Source organism: Coenobita brevimanus, chromosome 79, assembly GCF_032717465.1.
Source record: "Coenobita brevimanus isolate Jiangsu-jjx chromosome 79, ASM3271746v2, whole genome shotgun sequence".
Lineage (NCBI taxonomy): Eukaryota > Metazoa > Arthropoda > Malacostraca > Decapoda > Coenobitidae > Coenobita > Coenobita brevimanus.
The window spans coordinates 4415001-4435000 of NC_137032.1; the positions used below are offsets into that span (position 1 = coordinate 4415001).

The 20000-nt window shown below is 43.6% G+C and overlaps 1 protein-coding gene across 1 annotated transcript in view; it reads left to right on the plus strand.

Annotated features, from left to right (window-relative positions):
* The window catches only part of LOC145408974 (cell adhesion molecule 3-like), a 54103-nt gene that overhangs the window by 30046 nt on the left and 4057 nt on the right, over positions 1 to 20000 (plus strand). Inside the window, exon 5 of the mRNA XM_080279550.1 lies at positions 15332 to 15509. Within this exon, the coding sequence (XP_080135676.1) occupies positions 15332 to 15509 (178 nt within the window). The remainder of the gene's footprint in view (positions 1 to 15331; positions 15510 to 20000) is intronic.

Here is a 20000-nt window from a genome sequence, read left to right on the forward strand (position 1 = left end):
TGCAATTTCCTAGAGTCCAGTCAGTCAGCCTCTTGCTCCATCGGTTATTCCTTCCGGCTATATGACCCGCCCACCTCCATTTCTTTTCTTTTATAACTTCTATATTGTATCTGACTGTAGTTTGCTCTCTCACCCAAGTTGATCTCTTCTGTCTCTGAAAGATAAACCCAACACTGACTTTTCCATTGTTCTTTGAGAACGGATTAGTTGTTTTTCCATTGGTTTGGTCAGTTTCCAGGTCTCACAACCGTACATCATAGTTAGGATTATACTTTCATGATGACACTAGGTTTACCGAAAGCTTTCCATATAATTGTAATGTGTCTTAATTTCGTTCTAATGGTGATTCGTTAGGTTTACTATTTGCCCCAGGTAACTGTACTCAACTTCTTCAAGAATTTCTTCATTAATTCTGATGGCGCTCTTTGGTGTATTTGGATTACACATCAGTTTCACTCCACTTCACCTTTAGCCCTACTTTAAGACATTCTCTGTATGGTTAGTGATGTTAATGATGTGGTGTCTGTGGTAGCTGTGGTGATAATAGAAATACTAGTGATAAGTACTCGTTAAAAGTTCTAGTCTGGGTTCTATCTAAGTGTATCGTGGCTGGAAACAAAATCACCAAGGAAGAGATGCCTGGGAGCTCTCGTAACCCCAAGAATCCAGCGATTTTATATTATTCTAAATGTCAGACGAGTTTACTTTGATCTGTGACTACTTTTTCACTTACAGAGGATAGATATTGCCTAGACTAACCACTTTACTAACAGGGATCTTTCTTAAATAAAATGTTTTGGTAGTAATCTGATTAAAGGAGAAAAGACGCCACTACAGATTAAAGGGCTATGCATACAGGCATTAGTGTGTTAATGGCAGTCCAAAAAGGTGATCATCTAGCTACACCATCCCCAGGGAAAGTGTAAGGAAGGTGGCCCACTCTACTACGGCCATTCTCATCGCTTTTCATTTATCTTCATTGCATCTCCCAGCCATCCAAAGCACACCAGAGCACACGTAAACACACACACACACACACACACACACACACACACACACACACACACACACACACACACACACACACAATCAAGACTACACATAGCCTACATACATAGGAGTTTATGATACACATATAATTAAGATATACCGGTAATAACAATGAATGTGAAACACACAGACACACACACACTTTCTCTTATACAAACACATAATACCTTTTCCTTTTTTCTTCCTTCCGCCCCCTCTCCTCTCTGTCTGTCTGTCTATCTGTCTGTCTTGCTCTCTCTCTCTCTCTCTCTCTCTCTCTCTCTCTCTCTCTCTCTCTCTCTCTCTCTCTCTCTCTCTCTCCAACACACACACACACACACACACACACACAGCCACGGTTGAATTAGCAGCCAACTCATTTGCCGGGCTGGTTACTTTGTCCTCAACACCAGAGACACTCCCACCTCATCTCACACACGCCCCGGGATGATGGCAGGGTTGGCAGGGTGTTGGCAGGGTGGTGGTGTTGGCAGAGGGAAGTTGGTTGTAGGGTGGTGGTGTTGGCAGAGGGAAGTTGGTTGTAGGGTTGTGGTGTTGGCAGAGGGAAGTTGGTTGTAGGGTGGTGGTGGTGGTGGTGGTTGTAGGGTGGTGGTGGTGGTGGCAGAATAATGTTGGTTGTTGTAGGGTTATGGTGGTGGTAGAGGAATGTTGGTTGCAGTAGGGTGGCGGTGGATCAGGGATGGTGGTGGCAGGGTTATGGTAGTGGTAGGATGGAGGTGATGGAATGATGGTGGTGGAATGACTCCTGTGACCCTGGTAAGAGAGGTGTTAACGGGGTGGTGGCGGGGATGGTGATGGCAGTGGTGGCGGTGGCAGGGTGGAAGTGGTGGCAGAAGCGTTGGTGGCAAGGCTGTGGTGAATCGGTAGTTGTGGTGGAATGTTTGTAGGCGTGGTGGTGGTGGTGGTGTTAAGGTGCTGTCACAGAAGTGGTGGCAGGGTAGGTGGTAGGGAACTGGTAATATGAGAACAGTGGTGGCAGGGGTACAAATGAAAGTAAATAGCAACAGGCTTAATGGTACTTCCGGGGCTGTCTGTCACTATGATATCTAAATCTACGAGCTGAAGATAAGGATAGTAAAGCAAGAAGGATGGTGGTGGCGGTGGTGAAGGGATGGCGGTGGTAAAGTAGTTGTGGTGGAATGGTTGTGGTGTAGGAGTGATGGTACTGAGATGGTAGGAGGGGTGGTGGTGGTGGTGGTGAAACGATGGTGGTTGTAGAATGGTTGCAGTGTAGAAGTGATGGTACTGGGATGGTGGCAGGGGTGGTAGTGGTTATGGTAGGGTGTTGTGGACATGGTGGTAGCAGGGTTCTGGAGGTTAAGGTAGTTATGGTAGGGTGGGTAATGATGGGAGGGTGGTGGTAGTAAAGGAGTATTGGTATGAAAAATGTGGTGGCAGGTTTGTGCTGGTGGCAGGGTACTAGTGGTGGCAGGGTGGTGGCAGCTGGTGTTGCTCACAGGATGGTGGTGGTGGTGGGGTGGTGGAAGGGTGACAGTGGCAAGAAAACGATGGTGGTAGGAAAATGGTGTCAGTGATGGTAGGTAGTTTGTTCTTTATAAATATTATGTCCTTAAGTGGTAGTGGTGACGGCAAAGGGATTGTGGTTTTGCAAGGTGGTGGTGGTGGTGGCGGTGGCAAAGGGGTGGTGGTGTCACTGGGTGGTGGTGATATATGAGGGATATGGGTGGTGGCTGAAGGGTGGTAGTGGTGACAATGTGATGGTGGTGATGGCATGGTGATGGTGGCAGATAAAGCAAGGGTGGGCTTAGCTGAGCCGTGATGAGGTGAGGTGATGGTAGATTAGCTGAGGTGATATGAAGTTAAGTTTGGTAAGAGGGAGAAAATATGAGATGAGATGACATGACATGAAACGAAATAAAAAGAGATAAGAAGAAAGGTGAGATGAGCTGAAGTGAGGTAAAATTCAGTGACGTGTAGTGAGTGAAGTGTAAAAGGGTTATCAAGACAAACCATAAAAACAAACAGTGAATGCAGGTAAAAGACAATTAGCAACAAATGACAGGTAATCGAACTAACTTTTTCCTCTCTCTCGTGCTTAACTCCTTCTGACCGCCGACGTAATATATATAGTTTCCTCCTACTATAGTCACTTTGTTTTCATCTGACGGAAATGAGACACTCCCATACCTAGAATTTTAACTTGTGGCTGCATAATTAAATAAGCCTTAGTTTTGAGGCAGAAACGAGTCTCCTTGGTTACTATTCCCTTTCTTTGCGTTAACTTGGCCCAAATTCAGCTTATTTCATGTGGATGAGTTACTGAAAAAAATAATGCTACGGCTCTACATCCTTTACATAGCATTTCTACATGACTAGCATCACATTTTAATATTAATCTCTTGTTGTTAGCATTCGAGATGGAGAGATGATAATTTCAGGCCAAGTTAGAGTAAAAGGAGTATAGTGAAATCCACCCTCAGGTCTCACAACATCTGGCCCCAAACTAAGCTGAAGAGGGTTATAGAATTTTGTCAGTACACTAGGCGATTTTGTTCAGCTTAATTACGGCTTTTCGGATACAGAAGGTTTTCAGGCCACCTTCACTGACTCATCCATAACCATACATCTCCTCTACAGAAAGATAATCGTCTGTAAGCAGCACGAATTAAACAGAAAATGGTCATCAGAGTGAAGAGATTGATCACTTCAGAACCAAGACTTCTTTTCAATGTATTCTGTTTATCTCCGGATGATTTTGTTTAACTTTACCAAAAATACCACCAAAATACGTCACGAAAATACGTCACTATGTTCATGGGATTAAGCCAATCCGTAAACTAAGCCTCATTTAAAATGAAGAAAATCGTCTGGTGCAGCCTGATCAAAAAAATAAATACGTCACAGGGCTGAAAGGGTTAAAGGCCGTCCCCGCACCACAAAAACAAAGATGGATCGGTTCCTGTAATTCGGAAATCCCAGAGCAACTTGTTTCACTGTGGCCCAAGTTTTGCTCCAACAATCCCAACTTGAGACAGCGATAAAAAGTTCCTCCTCCCCCACCTCCTTCTCCTCCTCCTCCACCTCCTTCTCCTCCTCGGCACTAGTTAGATTAGCCCCCTGACTACAAGACGTCCTTCCCGAAATTGGTAAAATCGTCTGGTGGCCGCAGGGGAAAAAAAAAAGGAAAAAAATAGAAAAAATCATGGCGGTGGTGAGGGGGTAGGTGGATGCCGCTACAGCCACTTCTATACGAGTGACACCTTATATTAAATTCCTGTTATTTATAGGCGGATTTATCTGGCTTATTTTCTTTTTATCCAGTGGGTTAGATAATAAACAAGAACTCCTGTACGAAACCCCTACACTATGAAACCCCTACACTGTGAAACCCCTACACCATGAAACCCCTACATGAAACCCCTACACCATGAAACCACTTCACCATGAAACCCCTACACCATGAAACCCCTACACCATGAAACCCCTATACCATGAAACCCTTACACCATGAAACCCCTACACTATGAAACCCCTACACTATGAAACCCTTACACCATGAAACCCCTACACCATGAAACCCCTACACCATGAAACCCCTACACCATGAAACCCCTACACCATGAAACCCCTACACCATGAAACCCCTACACCATGAAACCCCTACACCATGAAACTCAAACGCCATGAAACCCCTACACCATCAAACCCCTACATGAAACCCCTACACCATGAAACCCCTACACCATGAAACCCCTTCACAATGAAACCCCTAAACCATGAAACCCCTTCAGTAAAAATGTCTGGAGGAAAACAAAAACACTTCATGAACCCCCAAAGATACGCCTTTCCTGAAGTCAGAAAAATCGTCTGATGGAAGAAAAAGAACTTTAAAATAAAATCATTACAATCAAGGGGCTGATGATGGTTAATGTAATAGTTTCGATAATTTTTTCTTGAACTGAATTAAATCGTTCGAAATTACTCAGAATTAAAACTATATTAGAAGTTAAAGAGTTGGCTACGTTCTCAACCCCTTCTCACTTATTTTTTTATTTTATTTTTTTATTTTTTTTAGGGCAAAGGGTGACTCTTTAATTTACATGAGGAAAGTCGTACCAGTCTAAGGCCCATACTTTCGTCGGTTCAGGGAGCTCCCTAACACCTTTTCCTAAGCGACTTATTGTTCTTATTACACTATTATTGCCCTATTCTGTGTCATATATTATATCCTTCAAACATCGCCAAATTCTTTATAAATAACGTACAAATGGATATTAACCCTCCATATTTAAAAATAAATTGCAATGGAAAAGGTGCTAGGGAGCCTGCTTACCCTACGAGAACAGGGGCCTAAGTGCTTAAGACGCTTCTGAATCCCTCATTAAGGTGGGACATAAGACAGCATTCTAGGTGGCTTTAGAGATGCCGTAAGATCTTTTTTTTTTCTTTCTTTTTCAAGATAATGAAACTGTCTGTAGGTAAATAGTGTAAATAACTCCTAAGAAAATGTAAAGGTGTAATAAGCAAACTAAATCGCTCAGGAAAAGGTATTACGAAGTCCCTATTTTACCTAGAATACGATCCAATATCCGATTCTGGTCCTAGTGTGAGCAGATCCTTCTTTCCTTCTCACAGCCTTGAGCAAAAGTTGGCCAATAATCTTGTACTGGCATTGTGTCCTGCCTTCCATACTTCTCCTTCCTCCCCAAAGATGAGTATCCCTCCTTCTCATACTCTTTCGCCGTGTACTTCATATTGCCACTATATATTAATACTCCTAGTTCATGTCGCACTTGCCATTGCCACAGACAGCAGAGAGGTATCAGCCAACTTTTCCTCAGGGCTCTACATTCTTTCCCTCCTTCCTTCCTTCGTTCGTCCCTTCCTTCCTTCCTTCCTTCCTTCCTTCCTTCCTTCCTTCCCTCCTTCCTTCCTTCCTGTTTTATCTGGGCCTCACAAGGGGTCATGAAACCGTATTATTACCCAGGCCACATTATAAAGCACTTCTCACAGGGGGAATCTGCCGAGTGTTTTCTGATAAGACATTCGCACATGTTAAGGCTCAAGGGTCATATTCTAGTGGCTATTGGAGATCTCGCAGCACCAGATCTCATGCAATTTATTTTGCCTGTTACACTTTAGCACCTTCTACTCTGTCACTGATTAAACTATGATGATATAAAAACGATAAAGCACACAAAAGAACTTTAAGTCGTCGCAGGGAAACTAAATAACTAAGGAAATGTGACTATAAAGCCTCCTTTGACTCTTATATAATATTTCCTTCATAAATTGCAGTTGTGGCTCCCTCTTCTCGCTCAATCCGGTTTCAAGCATGAAAAACGTGGTACCTTACTTTCATGTATATTAGCTAATGGATTATTTATTTTGCTATTGCATGATCAACATTATCATCATCATTATCATCATCATCATAGTAGTAGTAGTAGCAGTAATAGTAGTAGTAGTAGTAACATAATAATAATAATAATAGTAATCTACCTGGTTTCCCGACTGCCATATCTTCTCTGTCACCTAGGCTATCACTAACACCTGGCACCAGAGCGATAAGGTGGCCACATAAACAAATCAAAATATCTTTAACATGCTTTCCTATTTTTCAGCGTTTAAGGTCTATCAATGGGGGTGAGAATATTCATGAGAGGGAGTGAGAATATTCTGCACCAGGGGAAGACACCACAAATGAGTATTGTGAGAATTTAATAATTTTACGTAAATATCCCACACGAAAACTTGTACATTTCGGAAACAAACCAAAATTTCTGAGGTTGAGTCCACTGCTGACGCGGGCGGAGTTTGGCATCATTGTAACAGGATAGCATTTCTCCCCCGTACCCGCCCGCGTTCAGTCGGGCCACTCAAATGGGCTTCAGTGATTTAAAACTCCCGCCCATACCCGCCCGCACTAGCATTTGGTATGAACGCGCACTAAGAATGCCTTCTTTATTCAGTGTTCACATGAAATAATTGGTTGTGAAAGTGCCTCGCGACGGTGAAAATAAGTCAAGGAATTAATATGATAATGTGGTATCTGTCTGGGAATACCGTATGGGATGAGTTAAATTTGGCGAAAACAGACCAGAATATCTTTAAAATGCTTCCCTTTAAAATCTTTCACCTTTTTCAGCGTTTACAGCAAAGGCAGTGGGAGTGAAAATATCTTGGGACAGAAAAAACAGATCAAGTGATTTTCGCGATAATACAATGTCCGCCTATCGCACTGGAAGGATTAAGCTTGACGCAAACAGATCAGAATATCTTTAAAATGTTTTCCCTTTTTCAGTGTTTGCATCAAAGCAGTGGGGGTGAATTTATCTCGTGACACTGAAAACAGATCAAGCGAATTTCGTGATAATGTACTATCTAGCTGTGAATATCGCACCGGAAGGGTTAAACTTGACGTAAACAAATGAGGCTGTCCAAAAAAAATATTCTCTCCCCTCCCCCCCACACCTTTCAATGTTTATAGAAAAGCAGTGAGGGTGCGAATGCGAAAACAGTGGTAACAGCTCAAGAGACGTTCGTGATAAGGCAATACGATGTCTGAATATCGCATTGGAAACGTTTGATCTTGAGGTAAACAGATCAAAGTGTCTAAAGAACGTTTCCCCTTTTCAGTGTTTACAGCACATCTCACGAGAGGGAAAACAGCTCAAGTGATTATCGCACCCAAGAAAACGGAAAACGAGAGACGGGAAAATGGCGAGATTCGGTGAGGTGTGAAAAGGAGCTCAGGCAACACACGGATATCAGGTGTTGGTGGTGACGGGTGTGCTGGTGATAGGTGTGGTGGTGGTGGCAGGTGGTGACAGGTGTAGTGGTGGCAGGTGTGGTAGTGACAGGCAGTAACTGGTGTAGTGGTGGCAAGTGTGGTAGTGGCTGGTGGTAACAGGTGTGGTAGTGACAGGTGTGGTAATGACAGGTGACAGGTATGGTGATGATGACAATGTGGTGGTAAAAGATGTGGTGTTCGTGACAGATGTGGAGATGGCAGGTGGTAACAGGTGTGGTGGTGGCAGGTGCGATGGTGACAAGTGTGGTGGTGGCGGCGGTAGATGTGGTGGTGATGGCAAGTGTGTGGTGATGACAAATTTGGTGATGGCAAAATAAAGGTGTACAGTGACAGGTGTGGAGATAGAAGGTATGGGAAACCTGAAGTGATGGAAAAGTTCTGTTATAATAGAAAACAAATCTAGGAATGGTGGAAATGCTCTGCGAGGCTGGAAAAATTATGAGAAAGTTGCTGAAGATGCTACGAACGATCTCTGAATGCATATATAGGTCTGAGGATGCGGGGAATGATCTGTTGGGAAAAGATCAACATATGCCAAAAATAATCCGGAAATTAACCAACATGTTCATGGTCTGGTAATGCTGTCAGGTATCTAGGAATGTTGAAAATTCTGGACTGTCTATAAAAAATGAAGAAACTGTTTGAGAATTCTAAAAAAGACTGTGGGTAGGATCAGTCTGAGGAAAGGTCGTAGCTGGGTGGGGCTATGTCTATGCGAAAGGTCAGAGCTGATGAATGGATAAGTTGTGAGCGATGTTAGGTTGTAGAGAAGACTAGACTGGATCACTCTCCGGATCCGTAAAAGGCTAGAGCGTGGGAGGAGTGTGGGAGGAGGCGTGGGAAAGGGAAAAGGCGTAGCAGAATTCAGAGCTGAGGGGAAATTGAGAGGGCAGAGGGGTGGCGATGGAGGGGCATGATATGGCGAGAGACGGCAATGGTACCAGACTGGGGTGGGATATGGTGAGGCAAGAGTGAGTAAGGATGTGAGGATGTGTAAGAGAGGCAGGTATGTGTGGGGAACTAGGTGTATGAGAAGGCAGGTGTGTAGGGGGGGGGGACAGGTGCGTGTAGGAAGACAGGTATGTGTCAGGAAACAGTTATGTGTGTGTGTGGGGGGGTGAGGGGGGGGCAGATATGCGATGAAGCAGATTTGTGAGGGGGGCAGGTGGGTTGGGAAGAAAACCGTGCAAGGAAGGAGTTAGGCAGAGAGGGAGGCAGAGTGGGATGGTGTGCGAGGTAGAGGGCGTGCATGAGGCAATGTGGCGTGAAAGGCAGATGAGCGGCAGGCGAGGAAGGTTTTGTGAGCTGATGATGTGGAAGTCCCGCCTCGACGCTCAGACGGCGGGGCACCAGCAACATCAACAACACGCCAACAACAGAACTACCATCGCCACTACCATCATCACCATTATCACAGTCATCACCACTACCATCACGGTCATTACCACCACCATCACAATCATCATCACTTCCAGCATATCACCACCATCAGTCATCACTTCTATCACAAAGTCATCACCATAGCATATCACTGCATATCACCATCACAACCATCACGACCATCATCACAGTCATCATCACCAATGGCATATCATCACCATCACTGTCATCACTACCATCATCACAGTTATTACTAACACCATAAGTCATTACCATCACCTCCACAGTCATACCAGCACCATCAACACCATCATCTTCACCACAATCACCACTACTATAGTCATCACTAACACCATCAGAGCCACTGAGCACCACAATCACAAACTCCACCACAGTCATGACCAGCACCACCACACTCACCACCACCTCCACCTTAATCATCATGATCACCACCATCAACAACAACTTTACTTATACACCCACCAACACTAACACCTCTTGCCACTAACTTCACTACCACCACCACATCATCATATCCACTACAGCCACCACCACAACAGTCACTACCACTACTACTACCACTATCCTCACCACCACTACTACTAACATTATCCTCACCACCACTACTAACAGCACCACCTCCACCACCACAATTACAACCACAACCACCATCACCATGAACAATATCATTACAACCACCACTGTCCTCACCTCCACCACCACAATGACAACCATCGCCACTATCCACACCACAATTGGCTACTAACACCATCACCACCACAATCACCACCACACCCACAATGCAACAAGAGGATTGAGCGAAAAAAAAATCATAAAACTAAAAACAAAAAATCCTATGACGAGGGGATCGGTGTGAGGTATTCTCGTAAACTATATTTTGTATCCCTCGCAATTTTCATGACGCGGCAGGGAAGGAAAATCAGGCACTGACAGGAGGAGGAGGCGTCATGCACAGACTCTCTCAGGGCAATAAGTTATGCCCCTAAACTACCAAGACGTACAGTATTATCCGCCCCAACCCCTTCAGTCTAGTGATGTATTTTTCATTTTATTTTACTTTTCTGTCGTAACTTCATTAATCCCTTCACATATCCCCGAATGCTAATCGCCCGCCAAAGTATGTTGTCGGCTAAGGTACAAGCTACCTACAAACCAAATTTGAAGATGAGATATTTTGGCAACAGATACATACAACCACAGACACACACCGACAAAAACTATATCGCCTCGCGTTGCTAAGGGCGGGTGATAATAATTATTCATTGTAGTCTGTCGTTTCCGCCTTATTTTCTTGAATCCGGCGATGTACTTTTTTTTTTTTTCCTCCGGGGAATTCTATGTGGCCTTGACGAGACTTACCAAACTGGAGGGTGTTAGGAAAAGCCCTTATCAACCCCTTCCTTACTAGAAGTCTGGCGTAAGTTGAATTACATTTTCGGTAGACAGAATAAACTAAAAAAAAAAAAAAAATACACCCAAGAATTTAAGGGGCTTCTCGTATCTCCGGACGATTTTATTCAACTGACTGAAGACCCCTCGTCGTGAAAGGGTTAATAAACTAAATAATTCGTCCTCCCCCTGAAGGTGTTCAAGTTGCCCTCTCCAGACGACTTTACTCAGCTCGGGCATGATTTCTCATGGTGAAAGGGTAAATGAATGCTATATCTAATCCTTCCAGGGTGAAAAAGTCTCCCCAAAGCTAAATGTAAGTGAACAAAGTCTCCTCAAAGCCGAAAATATGTGCAGTAAGTCCCCCCAAAGCTGAATCTAAGTGAAAAAAGTCTCCCCAAAGCTGAATATACGTGAAATAAGTCTCCCCAAAGCTGAATCTAAGTGAAAAAAGTCTCCCCAAAGCTGAATATACGTGAAATACGTCTCCCCAAAGCTGAATCTAAGTGAAAAAAGTCTCCCCAAAGCTGAATATACGTGAAATACGTCTCCCCAAAGCTGAATATAAGTGAAAAAAGTCTCCCCAAAGCTAAATATAAGTGAAAAAAGTCTCCCCAAAGCAGAATATAAGTGAAAAAAGTCTCCCCAAAGCTGATTATAAGTGAAATTAGTCTTCCCAAAGCTTAATATACAGTAAGTGAAATAAGTCTCCCCAATATAAGTTAAATAAGTCTCCCCAAAGCTGAATATAAGTGAAATATGTCTCCCAAAAGCTGAATGTAAGTGAAATAAGTCTCCCCAAAGCTGAACATAATTGAAAAAAGTCTCCCCAAAGCAGAATAGAAGTGAAAAAAGTCTCCCCAAAGCAGAGTATAAGTGAAAAATGTCTCCCCAAAGCAGGATATAAGTGAAAAAAGTCTCCCCAAAGCTGAATATAAGTGAAATAAGTCTCCCCAAAGCTGAATATAAGCGAAATGTCTCCCCACAGCTGAATATACGTGAAATAAGTCTCCCCAAAGCTGAATATAAGTGAAATGTCTCCCCAAAGCTGAATATAATCGTCTGAGGACAGCATGAATAAAATAAAAAGTACTGCATCGGAATGAAGTGGTTAAAAAAATCTTTGAAAAAAATCTTACTGATGTTGCAAGACTGTACTACAAAAGACACCAACGTTAAGACAAATTTACCTCTGGATCCAATGACCTGCTTTTCATTTAATTTCTGGACAGTATCAGCTTTTGAGAGATTTTTCGACCTAGGGAGTTTAAAAATATTCTTCCTTAACCCCTCACTACATGACGTTTCCTCAAAGCTGAATAAAATCGTCTGGAGGTAGCTCGACTAGGCTGTATCGGTGAATTAAGTTATCGGATTGAAGGGATTAAACGCTTTCGGAACAGCTACCCCTGATGACGTAGTTGTCGAAGACATTTATTATCACTGAGTCAGCTTCCGTGTGTGTTATGTACTTATGTGCGTATGTATGTATATAAGTTTATCAATTACTGACCCGATCTGCAATTACTGACCCGACCTGGATAAAAACTAGCACATGCACTGAGTGAGGGATGAGAAGGAAGCGACTTCATTTTAGTACAGATCGATAAAAGGTCAAGGTCAAAGTTCAGGTGTTTCTTCATTGTCCTCTCTGATCACCCACTCTATTTTTATTCATGCTACCTCCGGACGATTTTGGGGAGATCTTTTGTACTGGGGGAGCAATAAGGACTAATATCTTCTATACCATGAACCTCTCAGTGCTTCAAACTACATCCTGTATCTCTTTTCTTTTACTTGAGACCGTCTTTCTTGTTTTATGTAATCTGTAATCTGGTGTATGGAATTATCCTTCCTCTGCTCATCTTCTGTATAAGAAAGGTAAAAAAAAAAAAACATCGCAGTAGTGGGGTTAAAAGTGCTCCCCGCAAAATCCTCGTCTCAGTGCTCCGAACACCCTCTTAGTGCTTCGAACCAACACCCAGTAAGCACTTTCCGTGTTCAGGGAAATGCAGGTCTCTCTCTCTCTCTCTCTCTCTCTCTCTCTCTCTCTCTCTCTCCGGGAATGTCTCAGCGGGATTTCTCTGCTCTTTTTTCTTTTCTTTTTTTTCCCGTCTTTGATTAAACCTGGGAGAACCGATCGACTTTCGCGGGAGTTCCAGAGCGCCGCCTCTGCATTTGGCGAGAGAAACAGATGCTGATATCGCTTCCACACGCTGGGCTCTGGAAAATATACACCTGCTGAAATTCTGGCATCATTTCTCTTTCATATGCACGCTTACGTGTACCAGGCTGATTGCCACTAGAGATGGTGAATTTTTGAGCGAAATGCAACTCACGTATGAAGAAAACTAAGACTTGCCGAAAGAAAAGTGTTGTTTCATTGGTATAATTTCTCTCTCATACTCACTCTTAGGTGCATCAAACTTTAAGAACTGGAAGGGAAGAGTGGCAGGTTTCTGAGATGTGCCTAAAGTGTAACATGTGTAGGTTATTTGGGAGATTACGAGTTCAAATGACAGGAAAACAGAAAACTGCTCCTCCACCACTATCGCCTCTCTGACATCTAATTTTACATGCATCAGACTGACTGTTGCTGAAGGCTGTGAAATGGGCCTAAGTATACAGAGAAACACCCAAACAATATAAAACAAATCTGTACTACTGCATCAGCATATTTTGTGTGTGTGTGTGTGTGTGTGTGTGTGTGTGTGTGTGTGTGTGTGTGTGTGTGTGTGTGTGTGTGTGTGTGTGTGTGTGTGTGTGTGTGTGTGTGTGTGTGTGTGTGTGTGTGTCGACAGACAGACAGATGGCTAGATAGACAGATCAATTGGCTGTTAAATGTATCCAGTCGTACATGTTCAAGACTTTACAAACTGCCGAGAATAAGTGTGAGATTTATGTGAGAGTGAATTAAGGATCAAGAAAATACAGACAAAAGAGAAGCGTGTGAAGTCTGCTCAAAAAGTGACTGAAATATACTAGACCCCCCCCCCACTCTCCCTCTCTCTCTCTCGAAAGGTCACAAAGTTATTTTTCATTCATATGTATTCTCAAAATTGCAAGGGGAAAGCATGAAAGTGTGTGTGAAAAACAAAATTATGAAAACAACTAGATACTGGAACGTATGGAAAAACACACACACACCTGATCCAGCACTCGTGTCATTTTTCTTTCATAACCACTCTTTGGTGCACCACACTTCAGAGATTGCAGCTGGCCAAAAATATAACACACACGCACTCACACACACACACACAGACACACACATACTGAAAGGTAAATATCCCTGCAATTTTCCTTCACCAGTGTTGTTTGACGCACCACGGCTTAATGACTGCGCTTGAAGATTGTGAAGTCTGTATAAAAAGTAACTACGGGTCGGCATAAGCAAATTTAGGGGAAACTGCACGCTGAAAGGAATGGAGAGCATGTGAAGGTAAAGATAAAGATAGGACCAGACACCATACTTAGCTGCGGTGCTCATCTCCGAAATTTTGATCTTTGAGCTTGTGGCGCGTTCTTCATCCGCTATCCAGGGAAACAAACCCACTGCGTCCTTCAGGTTGGCATAGTTACCATCCCTAATTGTTACTTCAGTTAGGCCTATTTAAACAGCCTGCCAGTCCACAAAGGATGGATGGACACCAAAATAGAGAAGCGTCCACTGCCCGCACAAGGACTGAGAGAGAGAGAGAGAGAGAGAGAGAGAGAGAGAGAGTGTGTGTGTGTGTGTGTGTGTGTGTGTGTGTGTGTGTGTGTGCGCGCGCGCGCTCCGTGCAGGCTTTGGGACCTAGTTTACTGACCTGCTGAGCTGATGTGAAGCTGATCTGATACGATTTTGCTGAGTTGGACTAATGTGCCGATGGGATGTGTTCAAGTGCTGAGCCGGGCTGAGGGCGTAATGCTGATGGACATGGCCTACGTGTTGCCTTAATGCGCTGAAGTTGTTAGGGCAAGTGGAATAGTGGTTAGAATGCCCCAAATGGAGTGACGGTCTTGCCTAGATTCAAACCCCTAAGAGGTCCCAATATTTTTCGGTCACCTAATGCCAATAAAGGGTACAGGCTGGTCATCTACCCTGTTATATAATGGGTTACCTAGCCTAGCCTCGGCGCCCTACGCCTCGAAGGGGTTAATGGGATTGGCTGTTTTCTTATGATTCCTTTGTAACCCTCTCATGATAGGAACGGCTCTAGCAATATCTCCCAGTTAATGCCCGAAGATTTTATTCACCTGATAGTTATTTATTGGGCCCGGAATGTTTATGTCATCACCAGTAACCCTTTCATCGGTAGGGCAACTCTATTTCATTCCAGGTAACACGAGGCAGTATTATACAGCTGAGGGTGAGTAATAAGGGCCTGACAGAAACACCCTCTTGCAGTCGATAGGTGAAATTCTAACTTATACCATGTTTTCCCCCGCGTCCTCCGAGCCACGAGTGAGGGTGGTAAAGGCGAAACACTACAATGGCGATACTCAGCACTATATTTCTGGGTCTTCTTCAAGGGGATGATTAAGGCTTAGCAAAGTCTGATTTCCTGCCTTAAAAGTCTCTCAGGACCAAGACCAGTTTAGCTTTCCATTCCAGCTAAAACCAAGCTATTATATTCAGGTAGCTGAGTGAGAGGAAACCGAGGAAGCTAAAAATGCTCTTATGGTAAACAGGCATATGTGTAAATCATCATCTTTTTTCATTTCCCTCACCCACAGAGCCACGAGTGAGGGTGGTGGAGGAGGGAGGTCGTGACGTCGAGGAGAAGCACTACAACAGCGGCAGCAGGATAGAACTACAATGTGTTATCGACCGTATACCCTTCCCTCCACGCAAAGTCACATGGAGAAGAGGTGACACTATCCTCGCCTTCAACACCTCCAGGGGCGGTATTAGGTAGGTACTGCGACGTAGGGAGGTATGGGGTGGGTGGGGAATGATGTGGGAGGTGTGAGGTGGATGGGGAATGATATGGGAGGTGTGGGGTGGATAGGGAATGATGTGGGAGGTGTGGGGTGGGTGGGGAATGATGTGGGAGGTGTGGGGTGGATGGGGAATGATGTGGGAGGTGTGGGGTGGGTGGGGAATGATGTGGGAGGTGTGGGGTGGATAGGGAATGATGTGGGAGGTGTGGGGTGGATAGGGAATGATGTGGGAGGTGTGTGTGGAGGGGCAGGGAGGAGTGAGAGTAAGAAGTGAAACAGGAGTGACACTATCTTACCCTTAACACCTCCAGGGGCGGTATTAGGTAGGTACTGGGGTGTAGGGAGGTGTGGGGAAGGGTGTGGGGAGGTGTGGGGAAGGGTGTAGGGAGGTGTGGGAAGAGGTGTGAAGTGTAGGGACGAAGGTGTACGCGTGTAATGGCTATGCATAAGGCAGTGAGACTGAGAGAATAGGTGACACTATCCTCTGTTTCAATCCCCCGAGAGGCGGTATTAGATTCTTTATTAAGGATTAGGATGTCAAAATAACAAGTCGAATTACAGAAGAGGAAGTGTGACAGCCTCTCTAAAGACATCACCATCACGTCCACAATCAACTCTTCTTGCTGCCACCAGACGATTTTTACTCAGCGCAGAAGAGATTTTTTCGGTATTTTATTATTGCTTTAGATATTCGTGAATAATTTAATCTATTTTAGGGGAGATCTCCAGTTGTGAGAGACTTAGAAAATCTCCTGCCTCTCAAAAGCCTCATTAATTAACTCTTACTTCTGCCAGACGATTTTATTCAGCTTGAAAAACCCTCTGGCACCGATTTTTATTTTCGGAGGGGTTACATCTAACGCGCCCGGATCAACTAAATTCATCCCAGGCTGAATCAGATCGTTAAGATGTTTTTATGCAAGGAAGAAGGAACCAAAGGCCTCAAGTGCGCAAGACAATTCCCTCCATGGCAAAAAAAAAAAAAAAATAAAAAATAACAGAGCAAGAATAGAATGAAAAGAATAACTCGTTCTAAGGAGAGGAAAAAATCACCATTAACAATCACGTTGACAAAAAGAATCCACACAAAAAAAATGCCACCCTAATGGAAGGTCTGCCCCCAGTCCAATCCCATCCACCCCCATCCATTATCCACTCCCTCACCCCTTTATCCACTCCTCCACCCCCTTATACACCCCCACCCCCTTATCCCCTTATATACTCCCCCCCCTTATCCTGCCTCCCCTCCCCTCCCCTCCCTTTCTCGGTGTATTGTGATGCTGTGGTGCTCGGGGCTTCGAAAATCTCATTATTCCTACCTCGGATACTTGAATCGGCACCATAGAGCTCCGTGGAAGAGAGAGAGAGAGAGAGAGAGAGAGAGAGAGAGAGAGAGAGAGAGAGAGAGAGAGAGAGAGAGAGAGTTAATTCTGAGGAGGAAATGCATTTAAACTTTTTGTTACACATCCACACTCTGACATTACAAGAAAACAAAAACCTGTAAATGACTGAAGCAACGCAAACCGGTGACATTCACATTATAAACGTGTTCTGGTCGACGAACAGGAGAGATATGAAGCCAAGTGTCCATGACAGTTAGACAGGAGGATTGAAATTAAACTTCAGTACAATTTCCGTGTACGATAGATCAGAAACAGTTCAAATTCTGTGTACAATAGATCAGGAATAGGCCTGCAATACTAGTAGCCCCGGGGAGAGACAACATTGTGCTTCTAGAGAACAGGATAATTATAAAAAAAATACGATGATTTTTGTGGTATGATACGGTAATCCAAATATCTTAAGTTAACATCCCTCTTGACCTGCAAGGGAGCGGGAGAGACGCATGATGTCAGCCTGCCAGAATTTGCTGCTCTCAACTGTCCAGACAAAGGCCTAAGTTTTGTTCATACTAACTACTCTAATCCGGATGGGTCCCTTTACTCCAAGAAAACTTGAAGTTACCCCCGACGGGGCAATTTACCCCTAACTGCGGACCCGAAGGTTAAAGGATTTTTATGGGAAACACTGATGATATTCTTAGACATCTGTGCGAAATGACGGATAAACAAAAAGTAGAACAAACACTCGCTTGACTCCCTGTGTGTGTGTGTGTGTGTGTGTGTGTGTGTGTGTGTGTGTGTGTGTTTACACAGACCTGACTCACGTACACACGACCTACCTGTGACCCCGGATACACCCAAAATATCTCTCACACATTTACCGGTTTCTATATTTACATTTGGGTTCGTTCCTGCTCTGAATAAATCGTCAGGCAGCGGCAAGAATAAATCACAAAAATCGCCATCTTAGTAAATGGATTTTTTCGTCACTGCAGTAGGCTACAACCAGAAATATATACGAGGTTTCCAGGTTATTAAACTTAACGATACTTTTTAATGTATATCAAACAGAAAATATATTCAGTCGGGTGGCTGTTCCCCTGGGTATATAACCTTCCCCCCGGATTAAGCGCAATTAATTCGACTTTTATTGGTTACGTAATGATTTGAGGTACACTGCGTTTGCTTATACTGTACTTCATTGCCTACTGTACGATATTCCTTACGTGATTTGTTTCTGTTTGCTTTAAATTTGCTACAAAACAAGGAAATAATGAACAGGCTTCATCCGCAAGCGACGATCAATCTTCACTTCAACGGCTGCATGTACATAATTAACGTTTCCACATCCTCCCTTAAGTGACAGTGCCTCAAAATCATTTGTATTTTATGTTCCTGAGTCTTACCATTATTATAGAAAAGAACGAGTATGATTATTACTTAAGAACATTTCGTATATATAACTGAACAGCTCAACGAACAATTTAAGTGAGCCTATCAGCTGCTTCGCCACAGGAAAGGGCCGTGGCTTCTGAACCAGGTTAGCTTATGGTAGGTATAGTTAATGTAATGCCACATCTACCTCCTTCATACCTACCTCCATATCTACCTCTATATTTACCTCCAAATTTACCTCCATATCTACCCCATCCAGTTTTAAAGGTATCTCGTAAGCGGTATAAAACCATGGGATATTATAATCTGTTCACTTTAACTTGGCCTAATATTACCATCCCTCCACCATGAATGCTAAGTTATAACAATAGATTAACACTAGAATATAATGCTAGTCACGAAGAAGTGGTACGGAAAGTATGCAGAGCCAAACACAGTTTTGTCTTTTTCTGCCACTGAGCTACGTGAACTAAGCTGAAAAGGAATGAAAATTTGGACCAACTTAAAGTGAGTGAACTAGTGCAAGGTCAGAATAGAAATGATGTATACGTATTAATGAGGGAAATATCTTCTACCTAATGACGTACATATTATTAATTCTTTCTTATTACCTTGGAAGTATTTGATTAAGTTGATGAGAGACAGCAAAGTGACGCCTTCATGTACAGTTGGCTACATATGAACGTGGGGCAGCATCAATGTCCCAGAGATATGCTTAAAGACCTACACTTAAAGAGGTACACATTTGGTACACTTAAAGGCCTTGACCTAATGACATGTTTCCTGGTGGCACTGACATGAATGAACGTACGTGTGAAGAATATTAGTTGAAATGACCAAGTTAACCGTTACTCCCAGTCCTCCAGGTATACAACAGGTCAACTTTGGAACTGTCTTCCTCTGACTGTATTTCCTACTGCCTATGCCCTCCAGTCTTTCGAACGCATCGTATCCAGGCATCTCGAAATGAATGGATCTTGAATTTGTCCCTCTGTTATCTTGTTTTTGTTTTATTTTTTTCTTCGAGAGAACAATCTTGCGGACTTCTGGCCTTTGGTTCCTTCTTCCCTGCATAAAAGAAAAAAAAAAAAGTAACTGTGATGCACGAACGTCGGAAATCGTAGCTAGACCTCCTCTGTCCTAGGTGTGTGTGTGGTCAGGTGTACCCCGTTCGAAGAGCCACTCCAGAATTGAATAAAATCGTCAACGGATAGCAAGATTAAATAAGAAAATGATGTACTAGGTCCCAGGCGGGTCAAACATTGAAAGATGCCAGGGTAAAGGAATTTCAAGAAGATATTTTTGCCCCAAGACACTCCCGGATCTGTTCGCGGCAAGAATAGTTTTACCTGAATATTCTTTTGGGTTGACCGACCGACCGACCGACCGACTGACTGACTGACTGACATTGATTTTCTGTGAGCACTGGGAGGTTGACTGACTGTTTAGTTGATATCATGGGAGGGGAGAGACAAACACTGATATCCTAGGTGCACAGGGCTGATTGACTGATTTCATGGTGGCACAGAGACTGATTGATTTCCTGGTTGCACAGAGGTTGATTGATTGATTTCCTGGTAGTACAGAGGTTGATTGACAAAACCTATTTCTCCTTTACTCCTACAAAGAACCCAGTGCTCGTAAAGTGATCCCCTATGCCTGTGAAGTCAAATCAGACTTCTAAAGTTACCTGTATTGTCCCCAAATCGACTCCTCTTCCCTTA